Source organism: Plasmodium coatneyi, chromosome 11 (assembly GCF_001680005.1).
Source record: "Plasmodium coatneyi strain Hackeri chromosome 11, complete sequence".
NCBI lineage: Eukaryota > Apicomplexa > Aconoidasida > Haemosporida > Plasmodiidae > Plasmodium > Plasmodium coatneyi.
Genome location: NC_033566.1, coordinates 2,488,514 through 2,507,637, shown reverse-complemented (window position 1 = coordinate 2,507,637; position 19,124 = coordinate 2,488,514). Strand labels below are relative to the sequence as shown.

The following is a 19,124-nucleotide window of genomic DNA, read 5'->3' as shown; positions in this document are numbered from 1 at the left end:
ATGTGTATTACGAAACGGTTTTCTTTTTACAACGAATTTTTAGTTCTTCCAATCATGCTCGCACCACAGTATATAGTAGGTTGCACATTCTTTCTGTCCATCCCGATCTTGAATGGGGGGCTCTCCTTCTTCTTTCTTAGCCCACAACAAAATGTAGTAGTGCAAAAAAAAAACGCGGCCATAACCAAAAGGGCAGTTTTTTTTCTCCGCCACTACTCAGTAATGTCGTCCTTTATGTGAGATTATTTATTATAGAAAATCATCGGTGTCCAACAGAAGCAAAATAAATATATAAATAAACATAAAAATACATAATGTGTATGTATACTCAACACGGTTATCATAACTCCGCGGAATATATTGTACAAGTGTGTTTAAAAAAAATTAGGGAGTACTGGTAAAAAAAAAAAAGGGCATCATATCTACAACTGACTTTTTCTTTTTTTTTTTTATTTATAAGATATGCATTATACATATATATATGTGTGTATGTATGTACGTATGTATATGTACTGTTCAGCTTCTTAATTGACGTAGTGCTTTGTGTACATTAAAATACCAGCAATGGCGACCATCATTAATAAACTGTTGGTTCCCATGTTCCTCAGAGCGTAGAACCCTAGTAGTAACGCTGGAACGATAAATACAGCATTGTTCTTTAATTTTTCAAATAATTCATTGTTGAAGTTATTTCCTGGGGATACGTATCTAATGTTGTTGTTGCTGTTGTAATACTCTGGGACATCACTGTTCCTGTAGACTCTTTCGTGCATTTGTGGGTCAGAGCCAGGATAACCTTGGTAGTTGTAATTCCATCGGTCATTTTGAGAATCGAAGCCTTCTCTGTTTCTATTTCTTTGTTCATTTGTGTCTTCCCCGTTAACAAATTGGCCTTGTTCACCTTGTGCGCCGAATTCTCGTCTTCCAAATTCTCTGTGCATTTCAGTAAGACATCTTATATTCCTTGTTCCTACAGCTTTTCCAAAGCCATTTTCGTTAATTCCGTTGTTGGCCGAGGTGTACTATAAAGGGGAAAAAAAGTTAAGAGAAAAAAAAAAAAATAATAAGACACACGCAAAATGAATACTTTGTTCTCTCTCTACTTGCATATGTGTGTATCATTAGCCGAACACTCCTAAATGGTAAAAAACATCGCCCTCATGAAGTAAACCATGCAGAAGCAGTTTATAGTTTATCACTCTCGCCTTAAAAATATGCTACATATGTGAGGGCACCTGCAATGGCGCACTAACATGTATTTCGTTTCTTACGATGAAGAGGGTAAAAAGGGCAATCTTGACTATGTGGTTAAAGGTATTCATTTTTTTCACAATGTTAAAATGTTATATGTAGGTAAAAAATTCAGATGGAGTCTACTGAAAAGTTTGGAGGATACGTACCATATAACTGGGGGCTATAATATGCCTAAATGTTACGTTATATAAATATACAAATATAACTGTTCTGTATATCTTCTAATCAATTGATTTAATTCCTCATGGGATTACTAAACTGCTGTACAAGCATTTGAAATAGGCGAATCGTCTTTTCCCTCTTAATAATAATTCTAATCGCTCTTAAATATTTCGCAGCAAACTAAGAATGGTATGAGATAACGAAATAACCATGTGTACAAACAGCTATAATAAGTATTTTCTGCGGAATAAAAATTAATTAAAGCTTGAGTATGCGCGCAATTATCTAAAATATATATACGTACATTTTATATTCGAAAAAAAATATGCTTTGTGTATTTCGGCAAATAAATTAAACTAACAAAATTACGTAGTACGTATACTTTTATGGCATTAGAGGATAATATCTTTTAAAAGAATGATGTTTTCTTTTATTACGGGAAAAAATATATTTTATATTTAAGAAAAATATTTTTCTTATAAAAATTGCTACTTCTTTAAAATACGCTATAAACTGAAAGAAATTTGTTCATTAAATCGTTTGCGTGATAAAAGAGCGATTTGTAATAATTTTTCTTTTTCAAAACACTGTTGTTAGAATGGTAAGTATTTAGCACAAAAGGAAGGGTTGAAAAAAATAATTCATGATTTTTATTAATTAAAAAAAATAATAATAAAATAATCAATAATAGTGCAGTAGTAAATGAAGCAATGAATTAAAAAAGAGTTAGGTAAAAATATTTTATGATGACAATTTTTAAGCGAAATAAGAATAATTATTTCCACGCAAGGCTGCATATAGCGCATTTAATTATAAAATATCCTTTTTTTTTTCTACTTTAAATATTATAAAATTTCTTTTCTTCTTAGCAGTTTTGCCAGTATATCAGCGCAATATCGTTAAAATAATTATATGACATATTATTCACTTTATAAAAAAAATGGAATGGGGACTAACTTTTCTCTTCAAATTCTAAATTAATAAATATATAAAACACATATAATAGTAATAGGTTTTTATACCACCGCAGCAAATGCAGTGAAAATATTAGTGAACAAATATTTCATGCTAATCGTATTTTTTAAATATTTCCTAAAAATATGGCACTTCTTAGCAAAAAGGAATAACTAAAATGTATATTTTTAATTGCGCTATATTTGTAATTGTATCCTTTTCAATTACGCCCATAAGGGGTGATATAATAATACCTAATCTTTTCCTATTTTTTTCTTTGCCATAAATTTTTTTTTTTTAATGTTTACGCAAGTGTATAATTTAGCACAGTTAAATTGTAGGTGGAAATAAAAAAAAGTTCAAATTTAAAAAAAATTCACGCACGCAAAAAATTTTGTATGCCAAAATACTTTTCTCACGGAAAATATGGCACACACAAAAAAAAAAAAAAAAAAGCATAATATTATATACAATCATTTTATCCTTTAATTTAATATAAATCGAAATAATAATCTCATGCCTTTTCCAGAGTTGAATGATAAAAAGTATGACGCTCAAATTGTTTCAATTTTGAGTAATTCCTAAAAGGCGCGCTTCCTCTTTTTGGTCATCATTAAGGGGCGTCACGATACATTTATACGTATGTACACGTTCGTATTCTTCCATTAAAAATAGAAATATAACTCCAACTCTTACTTCAGAATAGTCTTCATCTCGCGCGTACTTATACCACGAAAAGGATAATTCTTATGAGTACTTTTAATATGCGAATATTTTCCTGTGGAAAATTACACATAAAAAATTTGCTTAACCTTTGAGCCATCACAATTTTATTACCATTACAGTTGATAAACATCTAAAAAAAAAAGTTATTCTGCGGTTTTATGAGACTGCCTTTTTTGTATGCTGAAGAAATGCTGGCTCCACAAAAAAGCAGGTGCACAATTTTATGAATTAAAGAAGCCGCAACTTTGTTATAAGTGTTGTTCTGCACCTGATTATGACACCTTTTATTTTTCACAATTTTTTCAGTTCAAAATTCACTAAGTTGTGTTAAGTTGTGTGAATGGAACGGAAAAATGTATGCCCGTATGGGTCTGTACATGCCAACATGTATGTATTTTTTCCCTGCAAAAGATCACATGTAAATGTACTATGGTAGAAAAAATTCGGTACTAATAAATCGTTCCATCAAATCTCGCATGGTACCTTCTACACCCTTGAGCCACGTCCAATAGGGAATTCGATATATTTGGACACCCTTCTTTTATATTCATAAAAATTATTTGTCTTTTTGTCTTTTTTTAAAATAACGTTATCTAGTAAGTCAAGTAAAAATGTCCCTCCTAGCGTAAAAAAAAAAAAATGTTAATATGCTTTACAGACGCACGATTATTCCGTTCCATTTTGCTAATATGTTGATCACCTTACATTTAATTAGTTTATGGCACTTGCCAGGTGGATCTGCAGGTTATTTATTTTATTTTATTTTTTTTTCATACATTCCATTTTGCTTAAAGTCTGTTCCGGTACACTGCACACCTGATGTTGTATGAACTCCCAAATGGTAATATTTAAAAACAAACGAAATTTTAGAAAGATAAGTACATTTTGTTTGCCGCTCCCGATAGGTTCACATTGTGTCCCATTCAAAAAATGAGCGTGCCATTTTGTTTATGGCCATTTAATTCCAAACTCCTTCTAAACCTCAAAAGGAGAAAAACATCGTCCATTCTTTCTCTCTGATTATTTTTAATAAAAATGACAAAGTTCGACAGAAATTGTTCTTTAAAGTGTACTCTTCTCATATGAACAGACAATCCAATGACCACCACGATTGGCCCTGTTTCCATATTTTACAAGGTGTGCGTGTGTGAAAGCAGTACAAATATATACCTAAAGGTGAGCATCTTTTTCTGCTTGTATATTATTAAAATTATTGTTCAAAGTTAATTAAAAATAAATGTAAAAAAAAAAAAAAAAAAAAAAAAAAAAAAAAAAAAAACAATCCACATATCTGAATTAATAAAAAGAAAAAAATATAATATACTTGTTAACGATTTTTTTATATTAAGCACTAACTAAAAAATTGGACAAAATAAATGTGCATGTAAATTTTTTGAAAAAAACAAAATTACAAAATTTTGCTCTTGAAAAAAAAATGCACTTCTTCTGCATTTATCTAGTGTGCGAAATATACGAAAAGTACCAAAAAAAAAAATATATTATATAACAGAAAAAAATTCTAAAAAAATTGCCACTTCCAATAACTGAAGGTATCTTATGTGACAAATAAAAACTTGAGTTATACTTAACTCGTTTTACGTAAAAAAATTAATTAATTAATTAATTAAATATTAAACCTGTTGTATTTTCATTCTTTAGCTACCGCTATGGGTAGAGCACAAATTTCCTCTTTGGGGAAGAAATAGTCTCAAACAGGTGACTTTTAACACCCAGTCCCTTTTTTTCAGGGCAACTGGTGCGTATTCCTTTATTTTAATTTTTTGTGTACGTATCCAAGTGCCAATAACATTATATATATTACTATCACACCTACTGCTAATACAGTATTGCCTGCCAATAGAGAAATTATAGACATAACAGCTGCAACAACGTAGTGGTGTTTCTTGAAGAAACTAAATATTTTCTTGTGAAGCTTTCCTTTTATCTTGTTCATTCTGCAATCCCTCATGAAATCAGCTTCATATAAAAAATCGTTCATGGTGGTCTCTCCAGTTACATTGCTTCCGTAGGTCTTCTCTCTGGATAATTTTTTTTCCTTTTCAGACACATCTTCTTCTTGGGGTACTTGGACATCACCATCATGGTTACTGTCTGAGAGGTTTTCAGCACTTCCCAATTCATCTACCTTGTTTTCGTTGTCATCCACAATGAGGTAGTAATATTCTAATTATAAAAAGTTGTGAAAGAATGAGAAATATAAGCATAAGAAGAGGAGGAAACAGTAGCGGCAGTGCTAGTATTGGCAGCCTCTTCTTTTCACTTTTTCTGCTTTTTTCCCGAACTTACCAGATGTTATGTTGCTATTTGAACCTTCATCGTCGCCGCCTATGACGAGGCTTACAGAACTGTCATCAAAATTACTTAGTAACAGTCTGCTAGCCACTTTGGGCCCATTTCCTGAGCTCTTTTGCACAGAAGCGGAAAACTGCGTACAGAAATGCACAAAAAAAAAAAAAAAAAAAAAAAAGACATAAAATTGGACGTCGGCAAGGTTCTCCGTAAAAAAAATTATAAAACATTTTCATCCTCCGCGCACAACACACGAAGTGATGTAAAAGAGAAGCATCTCTTCAAAGTAGACATCGCATACGTGCGCATTTGGTATAACTAATTTCCTACTCCACTTACACTTTCGTTAAGACATTGGATAGCCAAAATTACGAAAGTAAAGACAAAAACTTTAAGAAAAGAATTGACTTTATTTAAATTTCCCGCACTTCCAGTGCTGAATCCATGGGATGATCCCCTGGAGTTGTTATTCTTATTATCAATCATTTTGGAAAATTAGAGAATTAAATGGGATACAAAAAATGGGTAATTTTTATTTCCTAATTTGGAAACAAAAAAAAAAAATATTATAAACTCGAAAAGGGAAACTTTAAAAAGGTATATTTCTTTGTGTAACACGATAATTTATATTCAGCTACATAAATTTATAAATATATGTGACTATTCATGCCATGCACATTGATAAAATACATCACAAAAACTCGAAAACTTCTATATTTTGTGAAAAATAGAGTAAAACGAAACATGTATCATTATATTCTTTTTCTTTATCTTTTTATTTTACCTTAAAAATTTGAAAAATGTGCAAAGATTAAATTATAATGAATATTTTTATAACAGTAAAGAATTCTTAGAAAAATTTATTCTATTATTCTATTTTATTTTTTTTATTTTTTATTTTTTAATTTTTATTTTTTTATTTTATTTTTTTTGTTTCTGTTTTTTTTGTTTCTGTTTTTTTTGTTTCTGTTTTTTTTTTTTTCTGAATTTTTTTTTTTTTTTTTTTTTTTTCTGAATTTTTTTTTTTTTTTTTTTTTTTTTGTGTAATTTTTTTTTTTTTTTTTTTTTTTTTTTCTGTATTTTTTTTTTTTTTTTTTTTTTTTTTATCATAATTTAACTAGGAACCGAGTTATATATGCAAGGGTTTACAAAAGACTGAACTACGAACAACTTATAAGAAAATGGTGTGTGCAAGTAATAGCCATGTGTATGGTACTAAAGAAGTTCAAGTGCGCCAAAAAAGTAAGCAGTATGAAAATGACACACATTTTTAGACTAAAAAAGGAAAATACACGAGCCATAGAACAACATAATATATAGAGTATACTTATGTGGACGGGTCCCGCAGGTGTAAAAAACTACGCTACTATTTATTACTTTTAATTGCCAATTAATCGCTTAAAAGGCTTTCTTCATATGTGTAAAAAATTAATACATATTTGTAGTCCGGCGGGAAAATTTTTAACTTCAATTATTATTTGTTCAAATGATTTAATTCAACATAATTGTGTGTCTAGTGTGCATGTTCCTTTTTTTTTTTTTTTTCATGGCCTCATTCAGAAAATAGACACGGTTGCGATGTGCACATAGAACCCAGTGGTGGGAGGTACATATCATTCATTATTCTAATCCAACCAAATGTATGAACGATCTAATTAGTGCGTAAGCGCCACTGGAGGAGTTTTTTACTCAAGGGGGGGGTGTAGTTGACATTTGTATCATTATGACAGTACGTTGCGCGATGTTGTGATATATTGTCTCAAAATGTAGACAATAATATTCGTGCCATTTTGCCAACGTTGCTGCTTTCGGGTTACTACTTTTTTGGACACCCCCTTTTTTATTAACGACTAATCCATATTTTTGGCAATAATTTCCATTACCAATAAACGAATGTTTTATTTCGCATGGCTTACTATAAAAGTGGAACAGTGGCAGGAAATTCACTCGATAGAAGAATGACCATAAGTGTAAAAAGTCCCTTCACATTTTTTTGGCTATTTTTATTTTATTATATACATTCAATGTAAGTGGTGACCGGATGCACAGAAAAATTTTCGTCCCAAAACGTAAAGCGAATGCTTTTCCATGTTGGGGGAAAAAAATACACATTTCGTCCACACTAACATATGCTGACAGGCGCACAGTACACGTAAAATCCATCTCTTCCCGAATTGTACCCTTCAAAGGAGTGCATTTGAAGACACCTACTCTACATGTTCACTTACTACTCTTTATTTCACACATAAAAATTACTTCTTTCAAATGTCCATATTAATCGCGTTACCTATCGAAGAGGATAAACAGTGCCACCTCCAACTTCCCTGTAAACTCTTTTGTTAAAGCTTCTCATATGCATGTGTGACAAAAAGGCATGTTTGCAACGTACCCCCCGCTGTTTTACCCTTCTTCACATACAAACTTTGAACTCCTTTCTTTGATTTTGCACGAACGTGACATGTGTCAGTACACACAAAATAAATGAAGCGAAACGGCATTGCTCATACTATGTGCACCATTATTGAAACGGAGTTTAGACGATTTGCTAACTTGCCTAAAAATTTAAGTTACGTTTTATTTCCGAATAGTGATATATAAATATATATATTTTTTTTTTTTCCTGACTGGAAGAATGCCAAAGTTGCTTTTGAGCTATTTGCTAAATTGTCCACAACCTCGACTGATCACTTAAACTGCACAGCAAAATAGACCACAGGGGAATTTCCAAGAAACGCACTGTTTATAATTAACCTTATGCGCATTTATCTTACTTTGTAAAGCTGATTCTTCGGCGCTGTTAAATTGTACGATTGACTCAAACCGGTGGAGCGCCTTACATTTTGCTCGCGCCTAATGATTGGTGTGTACAACTCATTCGTACTTCCCCTTTTCATTTTTGCAAAAAAAAAAAAAATGGCAAATGTTGTTAAGCTTCACAAGTATAGCAGACTATCCAGGCCAGCACCACACTGCAAAAACGCGTGATTTCTTATCGCCATTTTGTGGGAAGACACCCATTGTTGTTCATTCCCCAATTTACTGACACGCCCAATGTAGTTACACTGCAATGAATTACACTTAAAGGAACAAATGTTAAAAAGATTACATTTTTTTTTTTCTTTTTAAGTTTGCTAAAGCGTATATACAACATTAATACTAAATGGTCATTGCATACAGGTTATTTCACGAGGCGTTTTTTAAAAGCATAAGCGAATTTAAATGTAAGACTTAAAAAAAAAAAAAAAAACACAAATTAAAAGGTAAAATGATCAACATTATATAATAACATAAGAGGTAAATTTTTACGTTGGCATTAATTTTATAATATCCTCTTTTCTTTTATTCAATAAAATGAAGGATTCCTCCAAGGGGGAAAAAAAAGTGTGCCGTGACTCTAAGTAAAAAGAAATATTATTACGCATAAATTACATGCACATAACCCCGCGCGGAGGGTAGCGACGAACAAATTTTAAACAATTTTTCCGCCAGAAAAGTATACAAACGAACTTTTTGTTAACTACTTTACATGATGAAGGAGTTAATAATTTTCGGAAATTATTCATCTATTTTAGTAGCAATCCATTTGTTAAAGTAGAGGAGTAAGACAATTTTTACGCGTTTCACAAAGTTTTTTTTTTTTTTCTGTTTTTTGCGAAAGGAACAAAATGCAAACGGTTTAGGGTGTACTTTTTCACCGCAAAATAGCTTAATGTGTCTGGCCAATTCAATGAGAAAAAGGAAAGGAGAAACGAATAGCGCAAAATAGGTATGTAGTTCTGTTCAACAACTTTTAGCTTACGTTCCCTCCGTTATTACAACATATACAGCGTCGCAATAACCACTTGCAGGAGAAACATAACCTGCCTGAGCACACATACATTTTTGTGTGCACCTAAAAACATAACAAAATTGATTAGCAGATAAAGGGGGCAAATTTTTTCCACACAACCCTGGGGTAATCAATGTTGACATCGTTAACGTGAAGGTGAAAAAGTTGCCTCTCTAGTTAAGGTGCCATATTTTTTTTTTTTCACATAGTTCTAATGAAAGTTATATGCATATGACGTAGCAGCGGCGTATGAATGTATTCAATAATTACACTACCACCGCCACGAGCAATAACCTTCTACATTACTCTGTTTTCGATACCCTCCAAACAAGCTTCCCTTTTGATAAGGGCATAAAAGATGCGATTGAAATTTTCGCTTAAAAGTAGTCCATGCAATACGGACAAAGAAACACGTCTCACATTTTAGTGGTACCATTTTTCTAGTGAATAATCACCAGAAATTATTTTATGATAAATGAACAGTGGAGGCATTTTAACTTAAGAGGGTACCCAATGTAGGATGGTCTTACAGTATACACATGTAAGTATGTCGTGGCGCTTCACAGGGCCTTTTTTTCCCCCCCTTTGCACATGCAATGAACAAATTAAAATATTTAATATAACGGTATTGTGCACGTCCATACGTCGTGCCATGCGGCAAGACACATAACATAATAAAATATAGTGCGGATAATGAAGGAAGCCAAAACGGTAACTTTTCACATTACTACGTCATATGTCAAAATTTATGTAGTTCGAAATTTCACCTATTGGACAAGGTAAATATATTTGTCCACCTAATTTTTGTTGCACATTTCTTTTGTTAAGTAATAAAAAGGGGGAAGCATTTCTTGGCAAAGGAATTTTTTATTTCAGTTCACGTGAAAGTAAAATACCCCTTATGTGTTTGCTTAACAAAGGAAGAAAAGATCAAATTATTCACACACAAAAATAAGTTGCTACAATGCAAATTTGTTCTTCTTTTTTCCCCCCCACGTGGCTACAGCAGTTTGTCGTTTTTAAACACATTTTCTACAATGTAAAGCAAGAAAAAAAGAGCATTTTGTGGGGACGGAACTAATAGCAAAATATAGGTAATAAACATTACGCATATTTATTATATGTCATTTTTATTTTTACATGCTGCATCATCCTCCTTGATTATTATATATATATTTTTTTTAATAATGTATTTTTATTCACTATCGGGATCTGCTCTTTTCTATGTATTTTTTTTTTTTTTTTTTTTTTTTTTTTTTTTTTTTTTTTTTGCATATTTTTGTAAATTACCGAGACATACAATTTTTGAATTCAAGTGCGCATCATCGTAAGATGACAACTCCCGCACCCACTTTTACCTTATGTTCCTTGGAAAAAAATATCTCCAAAGAATTAGTTTTAGGTTTAATATATTTATTATGCATACTAATATGCGTGTGCGTTTAATACGTATTACACGTGAACGTCCCTATGTATTATATGTAATAATATATGCATTATCCCCTTCTGGTCATTTTGTATGCAAAAATGAAAAAAAAGGGGTGTTTCTGTGAAAATTTTCCCTAAAAAATTACAGTATTTTTTTCGCAATTTTTTTTTTCCTTTTTTCTGGTAAATAACGATAAAATTGAAATCGGGATAGCCATTGCTATTATTAAACACTGTTTTATTGCGGTTTATTATTGCCACGCGATTATGCATGGATCATAATTCTTTAACTTTTATTTTAGAATTATGCTCTGAAAAAATTATTTTCTCTCTTTCATATTGGCTCACAGTATAATTAGCGTTCCGCTTTTGGTGGCGGCTTTTCAAAAATAAATAAAAAAAAAAAAAACTTATCGCAAAAAATAAAATATTCTTTATGTCGAAGTGGAAAAACGAAAAATAACACGCATTTGAAAAAGTATGGAGAATAAAAGGAACTAATAAATATGTAGTAGGATGAACAGGATCACAATTCTAATAAAAGCTTCAAGAATTTTATTATTTGTTATATTATACAAATACTTTCACCAAATTTATGCATTTCTTACCTTTTTTTCTTCCGTATGAAAAAAAAAAAGTAATATCTTGAAAATATTAATTAATTCCGAAAAAGCAATATTTTTTTGATATGTAACAAAAGAAAAGCGCATTTAAAAAAATTAATTTTTCACTATCATTTTGCGCTCACCAATTTGTAAACCTAATCGCTATTGCGACGGAAGTAGACTTTTTTGTATTATAAGCAAAACATAAAAACAAATTTCAGTTAGCGAAAATTAACGCAACGTCGTACGTTAGTTAATCACCCCTCAAAGATAGCATACGGAAAATTACCATTATTATATACGTACATATATATAGCATCACAAAATGGATAAAACCGTCGCTAATATCGATATTAACAACTTTGGCCCACAAGTCCAGAGCATCGTTAGGGAAGCCTTTAGAACATGTGTAGATCAATCAGAAAAGGCATGCCAACGTAACTACATTCCAGCCGTCGTGATGGCAGTACTGATTTTTAACGCGCTTGTGTATATTGGCCACAAGCTAGGAAGAAACGTAATACAGAAAATGAGTGATTAGAATAGAGTGCACCAAACTGCGGGGTGCATGTGCACACATACGTGTTTCTATGTTTTGCATGCCCATTCGTTATATACTCAGTTGCGAACCCATCTGTGCACCCCGTCGCACCGGGTTCCCTTTCCTACCCATATTTTTCTGTAAATTTACCTCACCACATAATTCAAAATTTTCCCTTAAGTTTTTAATCCAACTGTAGGCCTTTCTGCGGAAGGTAGAATACTTCGGATCCATGTAATTAGGAAGAATGGAGATGTAGTAGGGTGAATAGACCCCTTGGAAAAGCACAAAAATAGCTACCATACAGGAAAAACAGGACCCTTATGTTTGGGAAAAGGAGGAGGAAATTGGGGTGATATGCGCGATTTTATACCACACTGTACGTTACTGTAAACAGTTTCAAGACATTCCAAGTTGGCGCTATGTATAGAGGTGAAGATCAAATACGCATATAGCCATGTCGCTAATGGTGCGCGACCAACACTGATGGTGATGACAAAACTGATAGACATAAGATTAGAACATATCCTCACTCCCCTTTTGTAATTCAACTTTAACCCTTTGGGTACATTCTACTCTGGCCCCTTCCGTTAAACAACTTTTTGTATACCTCCTCCACAGTTAGAAGAAACAAGCCATCGGTAAGACGCGTTTTTCTTTTTTTATTACCTCATTAATGCAGATGTATTTACCTACTCATGCGTATCTGCGTGTATACTTTATCGTTAACGAGAAATGTACACCCAGAAGAATCAAATCTTTTATGATAATTCCCTGATAAAGAAAAAAAAAGAAAATCCTCTCCGCATGCTCCTTGCGCGCGTTCAAATTCTGGCCATGATGTATATATGCACTCCACTACTCATCGTAATTAAGAAGGAAATATTGATACCTTATCATAATTAAAACTTTCTTTGCTGTTTTTTATTTACAAGAATCTTATTCGCTACTATAATTACAAAGAAGTGACACGTGCATGTGAAAATAGGCGCTCGCGTATGTGGGTGCACTTCCCTTATAAACCTTTACGCAAAAGAAAAAAAAAAATACACATTGCATTTGTGTGTGTCCTCGTGCCCAATGCGTGCATTCTATTTGATTGCCATTTAAGCTGAAAATTTTTTATTGAATACTTAATATGCAATTTACAAAAAAAAATAACTGATTGGCAATTTTATTACAATTTTTTTTTTTTTTATGCGGAATTATATATGCTGTGATGTTGTCCCCGCCACATTCCTTGTGTATGTTTATAGGCCATGCACTTGCATTGTGTTGTCCTTGTTTCATGGGGACTCCTTTAAAAAACGTATACTTCATTTTTGTGTAGTGCATCACTTATATATATCATGACAATTTGTTTTAAATTTAAGCGTTTATTTTTTCTTTTTATATTTCCATTTCGCCATTTCTGACCCACGTTACAGTCATGTCTTCTGGACTTTATTGATATTTTACTACATGGCCTTTTCACAATTTCACCACTTCCCGTTTTTCACCGTGTCCACCTTTGATTCACCATCACATATTACGTAAACTTTGCCTACTTTTTTTTTTTTTTTTTTTTTCCTATTTTGTAAAACGGCTCCCATTCTATGTATTTTTGTTTTTATTCATTTGAAAAACTTTATCCTTTTTCAATTGATTTCCTCCTTTGTAAAGAAAAAGTATTTCACACATGTGTGTTACACACATTTATGTTCAGCAGACATTCTCACAAATGTCACAATTAAAAAAAAGGGAGAATACACTGGAAGGGAAAAAATAGTGAAACGGTTCCTACATCGTCTCAATTTTTTTTTTTTTAATCATAATGCTACGGAAGAATGAAGCTATGTTAATACGCCGATATAACCTTTTTAAAAAAAAAAAAAAAAAAAAAAAAAAAAAAACCGCGTCGTTGCGCTAGCTGTTCCGTGTCTGAGGCCACTTTTACCCTTCCAACTATTTTTCCTACAGTTGGAGTTAGTCCAGGTTGGATTATCGCTGTTGTCAGTCGGCTTAACAAAACATCCAACCTCTGAATTGCATCTCTCCACTTAATATGTTTATCCCACCCTATTTGGGCACTTCACCCATGTGTGAAGTTGTAGGTGAAGGGAAAAATGATAAAATCAAATAAAGCAAATTTGGAATGCGCATCGTGTAGTTATTTTTAATTAAGTGCAATATGCATCTCATCGGATCGCCCCCCTTCCCGCGCTTCTCGTAAAGGCCACCCCCCCCTCAAACGGCAGATTGACATAATGGGAAAAGTAGCCAACATCGGAATGGCCATATTACCAATAATGGCAAAACATAACTGCATTTTTGCAAACGAAAAAAAAACAAAAAAAAATTAATGAACAGTGTAGAGTGTGTGTGCAGGGGAAGGGAAGAGAGAGAAAAAAAAGCATTAATAAGGGGAAAAAGAAATAGGCATGCAAGTCAGCACAAAAATATGTAACACACAGAATGGACAGCATAAATTAGCTTCCTAAAAGTACACGCACGAATGAGCGTAATTGTGAACACATCTCCGCAGAAGTAGACATATTTAAGCAGATACTGGTGCACATTCCCGTGCAGGGAGTTTTCTTCAGAGTGAACCTCACCTGAGTGGAAACATCGTCCTCCCCCCCCTTTTCACCATCCCTCGTAATGTTTATTTTGCCCACCCCAATTGGGGGCTCATAAAAGGGGTTCCAAAATATGAAAGCGATGGGGAGAATAAAGGTGTGAACGCGTGGGACAACATGAGAGATTGCGTTAGGACCAACACAAGAGATCATGTGTTGGACATGAAAGATCACGTAATGTATAATGTGAGAGATCACGTGAAGAGAGAGTCGAAATTCCGACGAGCTAAATCTAGCTAAGTTTGAATGTCTTAATTAAGCAGAGGTAGAATATGATGGCGTTTTTGTTCGATTCTATGGCCATCTTCTTGGCCTCCAATTTGCTGGTCCATTCGTTGATGGCTTTTTCGTACATTTTATCCATTTTATCCTTGTCCTTCTCTGTGATACCGTAATTTTCCTCCTGCGCTTCTTTCTTCTCCCTGAGGAGGTTCTCATATTCTTCATTAAGCTGCTTGGACAACTTCAAATCCTCAATCAGCAGGAACAATATTTTAATGGCAATCCTATATCTGTAGAAGGCGCTTTTTATATCCTTCATCAGCTCTAAGATATTTTCTTCACTATCATTTTGCTTAATATTGCAATTGTTTTTTTCTCTAATTTCTGCATATTTGGACACCAGCTGAATCAACTTCTTCGTTTTGATATATATGCAATTGTCATTTTTGGCGGTCAGACACCCCCAAACTTTCCAAAAACAGGGGCTGATCCCTTTGCTGTTTTCCTTCAGCGAATTGACAAGGGTGAAAAATTCGATAACTTGTTGTCTACACAATAATTCGTGCACGATATTTTTGAAATGCTTCATGATTTGCTGTTGCTGCTGCTGCTCCTGTACCACCGCGTCTTCTATTTTACTTTTGAGCAAGTGAACACTTGGACTGCCAACATCAAACCCAAAATTGACCTTCATAAAATGGCTGAATTTGGACAAGGCATTTTGTATGTCTTCTTTTTCCCTCACGTATAACGATTCGACGTCGAATAGAAAGTTACTGTCGTACTCATCCCCCGTCTTTTCCTTCGCAATGGTTTTTAAAATAATTTTATTTTTCCTACGTTCTGTATCAAATAGGTAGGTGAAAAACCCCAAAATGGACCTTAAATCTCCCTTAAATATATTATTTAAAAGACCAAATAATTTCTCCGTTTTATATTCAATGGTGGATTTTATAATATTATCAATTGCATCTAGCGTCCCATCCAGGAAGGATATGTCTATCTTTGTCAATCTGTTAGGGTTATACATTAACTTCCTTTCTAGGTGCTCAAAATAGTTGTATAAATCATCCATAAAAGCTCTCACTGCCACATTCTGCGTAATATTAATGTAGCTATTATTCCAATGTGTATAATTCAGTGGAAACCTCTTCCCTCCAGTTCCTAAATATGTTCTTATGTCCTTTTCAATCTTATGAACTTTCTTTTCATACTGCTCAAATATATTCTTGTTATGTCTAAACAATTCAGTAATATTTTCCAACACGTCCTGTGTATTTAGGGGAATTTTCTTCGGGAAATTTACACCCATCACGTGAAAAAATATGTCCCTTCCATTTATCAACAACACATCCTCCTCTCCATTTATGTCTAAGAATAAATTCAACTTAGATATAGACTCCCACTCTTTTTTGTTCAAAATGTCGTAACTACCGAACAACTCATCGATATATTTCCTAGCTCCAGTGATCAATTCTTCCGTTTTTTTTTTTATATTTTCCTTCATAAATTTTAACGTGCGCTGAGTGCATGTAAAAATATTTTTTTCCGTTTTCACTTGCTCTTCATAATCCGTGTACATGATAGAGTTCGTTAGTTCCACAAATAGATCTTTCGTGTCATGCAGGGATAAGCCATATATTTTATCTGACAGACTTGCGTCTTTCTTCTTGCACATATCTTCCACTTGGAGTATGGACAGCCCCTTGTCGTTTAAAATGTCGTCGCCTCTTTCGGCGCATGCAACGGCCAATGTCCTCTTCCATCTTCTGCTACCACCGGGCGTGCATCTACATGGAAGGGGAAGAAACGACACGGTAACAATTACGCGAAAACCGATTAGAAAAAATCCATACAACGGACGCTCTGCACACAAAATGCACCAAAGTATGGATCCCCACGGGGGGATGATCATCCCTTCCCATCTTCCAATATTTTCGGCATTACTTGAACAAAAGGGGAGAATCAAATCCACAGATGTATATACCCAAAAGCACTTCTATCTACAGCGGGGAAAAAACAACATAAAAAAAAATGAATAGATGAAAAAAAAAAATTCTACACAAAGTGACTCCCTCGGGGGGCACACACTTTACCACCGCAAACGCTTGGCGGACTATGCTCAAACAAGGGCAACACTCTAATTTACCAGAACGTTCAAATAATATAGAAAAAATAAATACATTGGCATTTGAAAACGAGATAATTTAAATCCACGGGATCATCCAACAAGGAAAGGTAACCCATAATTCAGTGTGTTCCAAAATTATAATAATCTTATCCTTTTTTTTCTCTTCTACAGTTTTCATTCTGATAAAAAAAAAAAAAAAGGTTGGACCGTTCTACCTATTACAACAGAACAGTTCCTCATATATACACCAATACAATTGCACACATTTTCGTGCGTACTGCTTAGGTCATTCCATTTATCGGTAAGATTCTCTCTGAGAATGAAAATTCAGCCCTTTTTTTTTGCTACTAAACGGGAAAAAGCGAAACATTGTAATTTACCTTCGCGAACCTTCCTTAAATAAATAAACGTGTAAAATACAATAGGTACTTGATAGCTGCACCAATTCTTTCTCGCATCTCTGGTTAAGCAGGCGCTCTGTTCTCATTACGCGTAGTTAGAAGCATTTTTCTCAACAACGCTAAATGTTGAACTAACGCCGTTTATAATAAATACACCGTGTTGGTAGAAAAATTTAAAAAGGGTTCACATGTTCTCGTTTATTTTGTCATTTTTTCCATTTTATATTTCACCTGTTTTATTTTATTTTATTTTTTTAAATTTTTCCAGAAAAAAAAACTCCCAATATATGGCTTAAACAGTACAACAAACTATGAACAACTCGTGCAGAATTTTTCTACCACCTGCCTCCCACCAGAATGGCGCGAGATAAATTAAGAACACCTCTACCTTCACACCACCCGTATCTTTTGATCTAAAAAATTTTTAACTTATTGACCGAGCGAATACCACTTCAGTTGTTCTTCTGTACTTTGCCAATTCGCACTTCTGTTCCTGCTTGCAACACCTCTTCGCCACTTTAGCGCAGCGCCCCTCTTCTCTGCTAGCTAAACACACACGTGGCACATTTCAGTAAATTTAATTCCCCCCATGAACTCTGAAATCACACAAATGTGAAATTTTTCTTCATCTCAACTGTGACTATTTTTTACTATTTCTTCTTCACCCGCGTTCTCTTGTAGAAGTGAAGTTTGGCTAGTTAGGTAGTAATTCACCTACTTGCACACCTGTTAGTACACACACAAGTACATAGGAACATGCATTCTAATCCGCACGAGTGAAGAAAATAAAAATCTATGCTCAGATTACTACGCAGAATGAAAGGGAATAACTTAGGTTCGACCCAACTATAGTTGTGGCCAATTAGTTATCAGTTGCTTCAGCAAATATTCCTTCTCTCCATGGGTGCACCTCTACACACTACACCTACTCATTTGTTGGCATGCATATGAACATGCACATGCGTATGCGTTGCACTACTACACAGGTTCTCCACATTCCATCTGACATTAAAACAGGTTGCGTTTCACTCGTCGCTGTTCGCAAAGGATGAAGGGGTTGAAACAGTGCTGTGCCTAACTGGTGTGTGCACTTTCCAATGATAAACAAATTTGTATACATTTAAAAATTACTACATGTATTTTTTTTTTCTGTACTAACACAGGTAAGAAGTAGGCACATATATATTCACACACACGCCTAGCTACCTGGTAAACTCCTAGAAGGATGTGCCAGCCAGGTCGATTTCCAATTCTTTAGTGAAAAGGAAAAGATTTCATCTTGAAGGCAGTAGTGGTTAGGCAAATTTCACCTTCCGTTAATTAACCCATATAGAACTGACCGCATTATTATTACGCATGCAAGGAAGTGTTTACTCAATGTAGAGCCAATCGTACACAAATTAAAGTTCCATGCAAACGGTATCTTACACAGGGGTGCTCCTCCACAAAAGTACGTATAATGATTCGAAGAAAGGGCTGCTTATAACACGCACAAAGGGGTCAAATAGGTTCCATTATGTTCCCTTGCCACTGTTCTGTGTCCCCCCTTTTATCTTATCTAGCCCGATTAGAAATGTCTACCGGTGTGCCCTCCCAAGGGACGCTTCAAAATATTCACTCCATAAAATTTTCAACCGATGGTGTCCAAATACGCCAAAGTTGATTTATTGTCGCAAATTTTTTTTACTTTTTTATTTTTCGAGTTTTCTAATTTTTCGAATGTTACTAAAAAATATGAAATCACAAACGAGTTAATTAAATGAACCTACTTCACCTTATGCACTGGCACGTACGTGTTTGTGCCAGCAGGGGGGAGATGCGCCCCCCAAGGCGTTCGCATCATTCTGGCGTCGAAAATAATTTAACAATTCCACAAATAAACAATACATCTCAAAAATGGGGCAAACTGTGCGTGCAAAAATTGGCATGAAAAAGTAGTGGTA

The 19,124-nt window shown here is 33.8% G+C and overlaps 4 protein-coding genes across 4 annotated transcripts; 1 reads left to right on the top strand and 3 right to left on the bottom strand.

Moving 5' to 3' along the window:
* Positions 1–524: 524 nt before the first annotated feature.
* PCOAH_00037040 (Uncharacterized protein) lies at positions 525–1,322 on the bottom strand (the record flags this gene model as incomplete). The annotated part of the gene is made up of 2 exons (XM_020060495.1): positions 525–1,022; positions 1,272–1,322. 2 exons carry the CDS (start codon positions 1,320–1,322, stop codon positions 525–527), a joined length of 549 nt encoding a protein of 182 aa, XP_019916034.1.
* Positions 1,323–4,864: 3,542 nt separating this feature from the next.
* On the bottom strand, positions 4,865–5,892 carry PCOAH_00037030 (Uncharacterized protein; the record flags this gene model as incomplete). The annotated part of the gene is made up of 3 exons (XM_020060494.1): positions 4,865–5,280; positions 5,404–5,542; positions 5,746–5,892. The coding sequence occupies 3 exons, from the start codon at positions 5,890–5,892 to the stop codon at positions 4,865–4,867; spliced, it is 702 nt and encodes a 233-aa protein (XP_019915823.1).
* A 5,701-nt stretch (positions 5,893–11,593) lies between these two features.
* On the top strand, positions 11,594–11,809 carry PCOAH_00037020 (Uncharacterized protein; the record flags this gene model as incomplete). Its single annotated transcript, XM_020060493.1, has 1 exon — positions 11,594–11,809. The coding sequence occupies one exon, from the start codon at positions 11,594–11,596 to the stop codon at positions 11,807–11,809; it is 216 nt and encodes a 71-aa protein (XP_019915675.1).
* A 2,850-nt stretch (positions 11,810–14,659) lies between these two features.
* On the bottom strand, positions 14,660–16,840 carry PCOAH_00037010 (Uncharacterized protein; the record flags this gene model as incomplete). The annotated part of the gene is made up of 3 exons (XM_020060492.1): positions 14,660–16,439; positions 16,597–16,652; positions 16,799–16,840. The coding sequence occupies 3 exons, from the start codon at positions 16,838–16,840 to the stop codon at positions 14,660–14,662; spliced, it is 1,878 nt and encodes a 625-aa protein (XP_019915593.1).
* Positions 16,841–19,124: the final 2,284 nt, after the last annotated feature.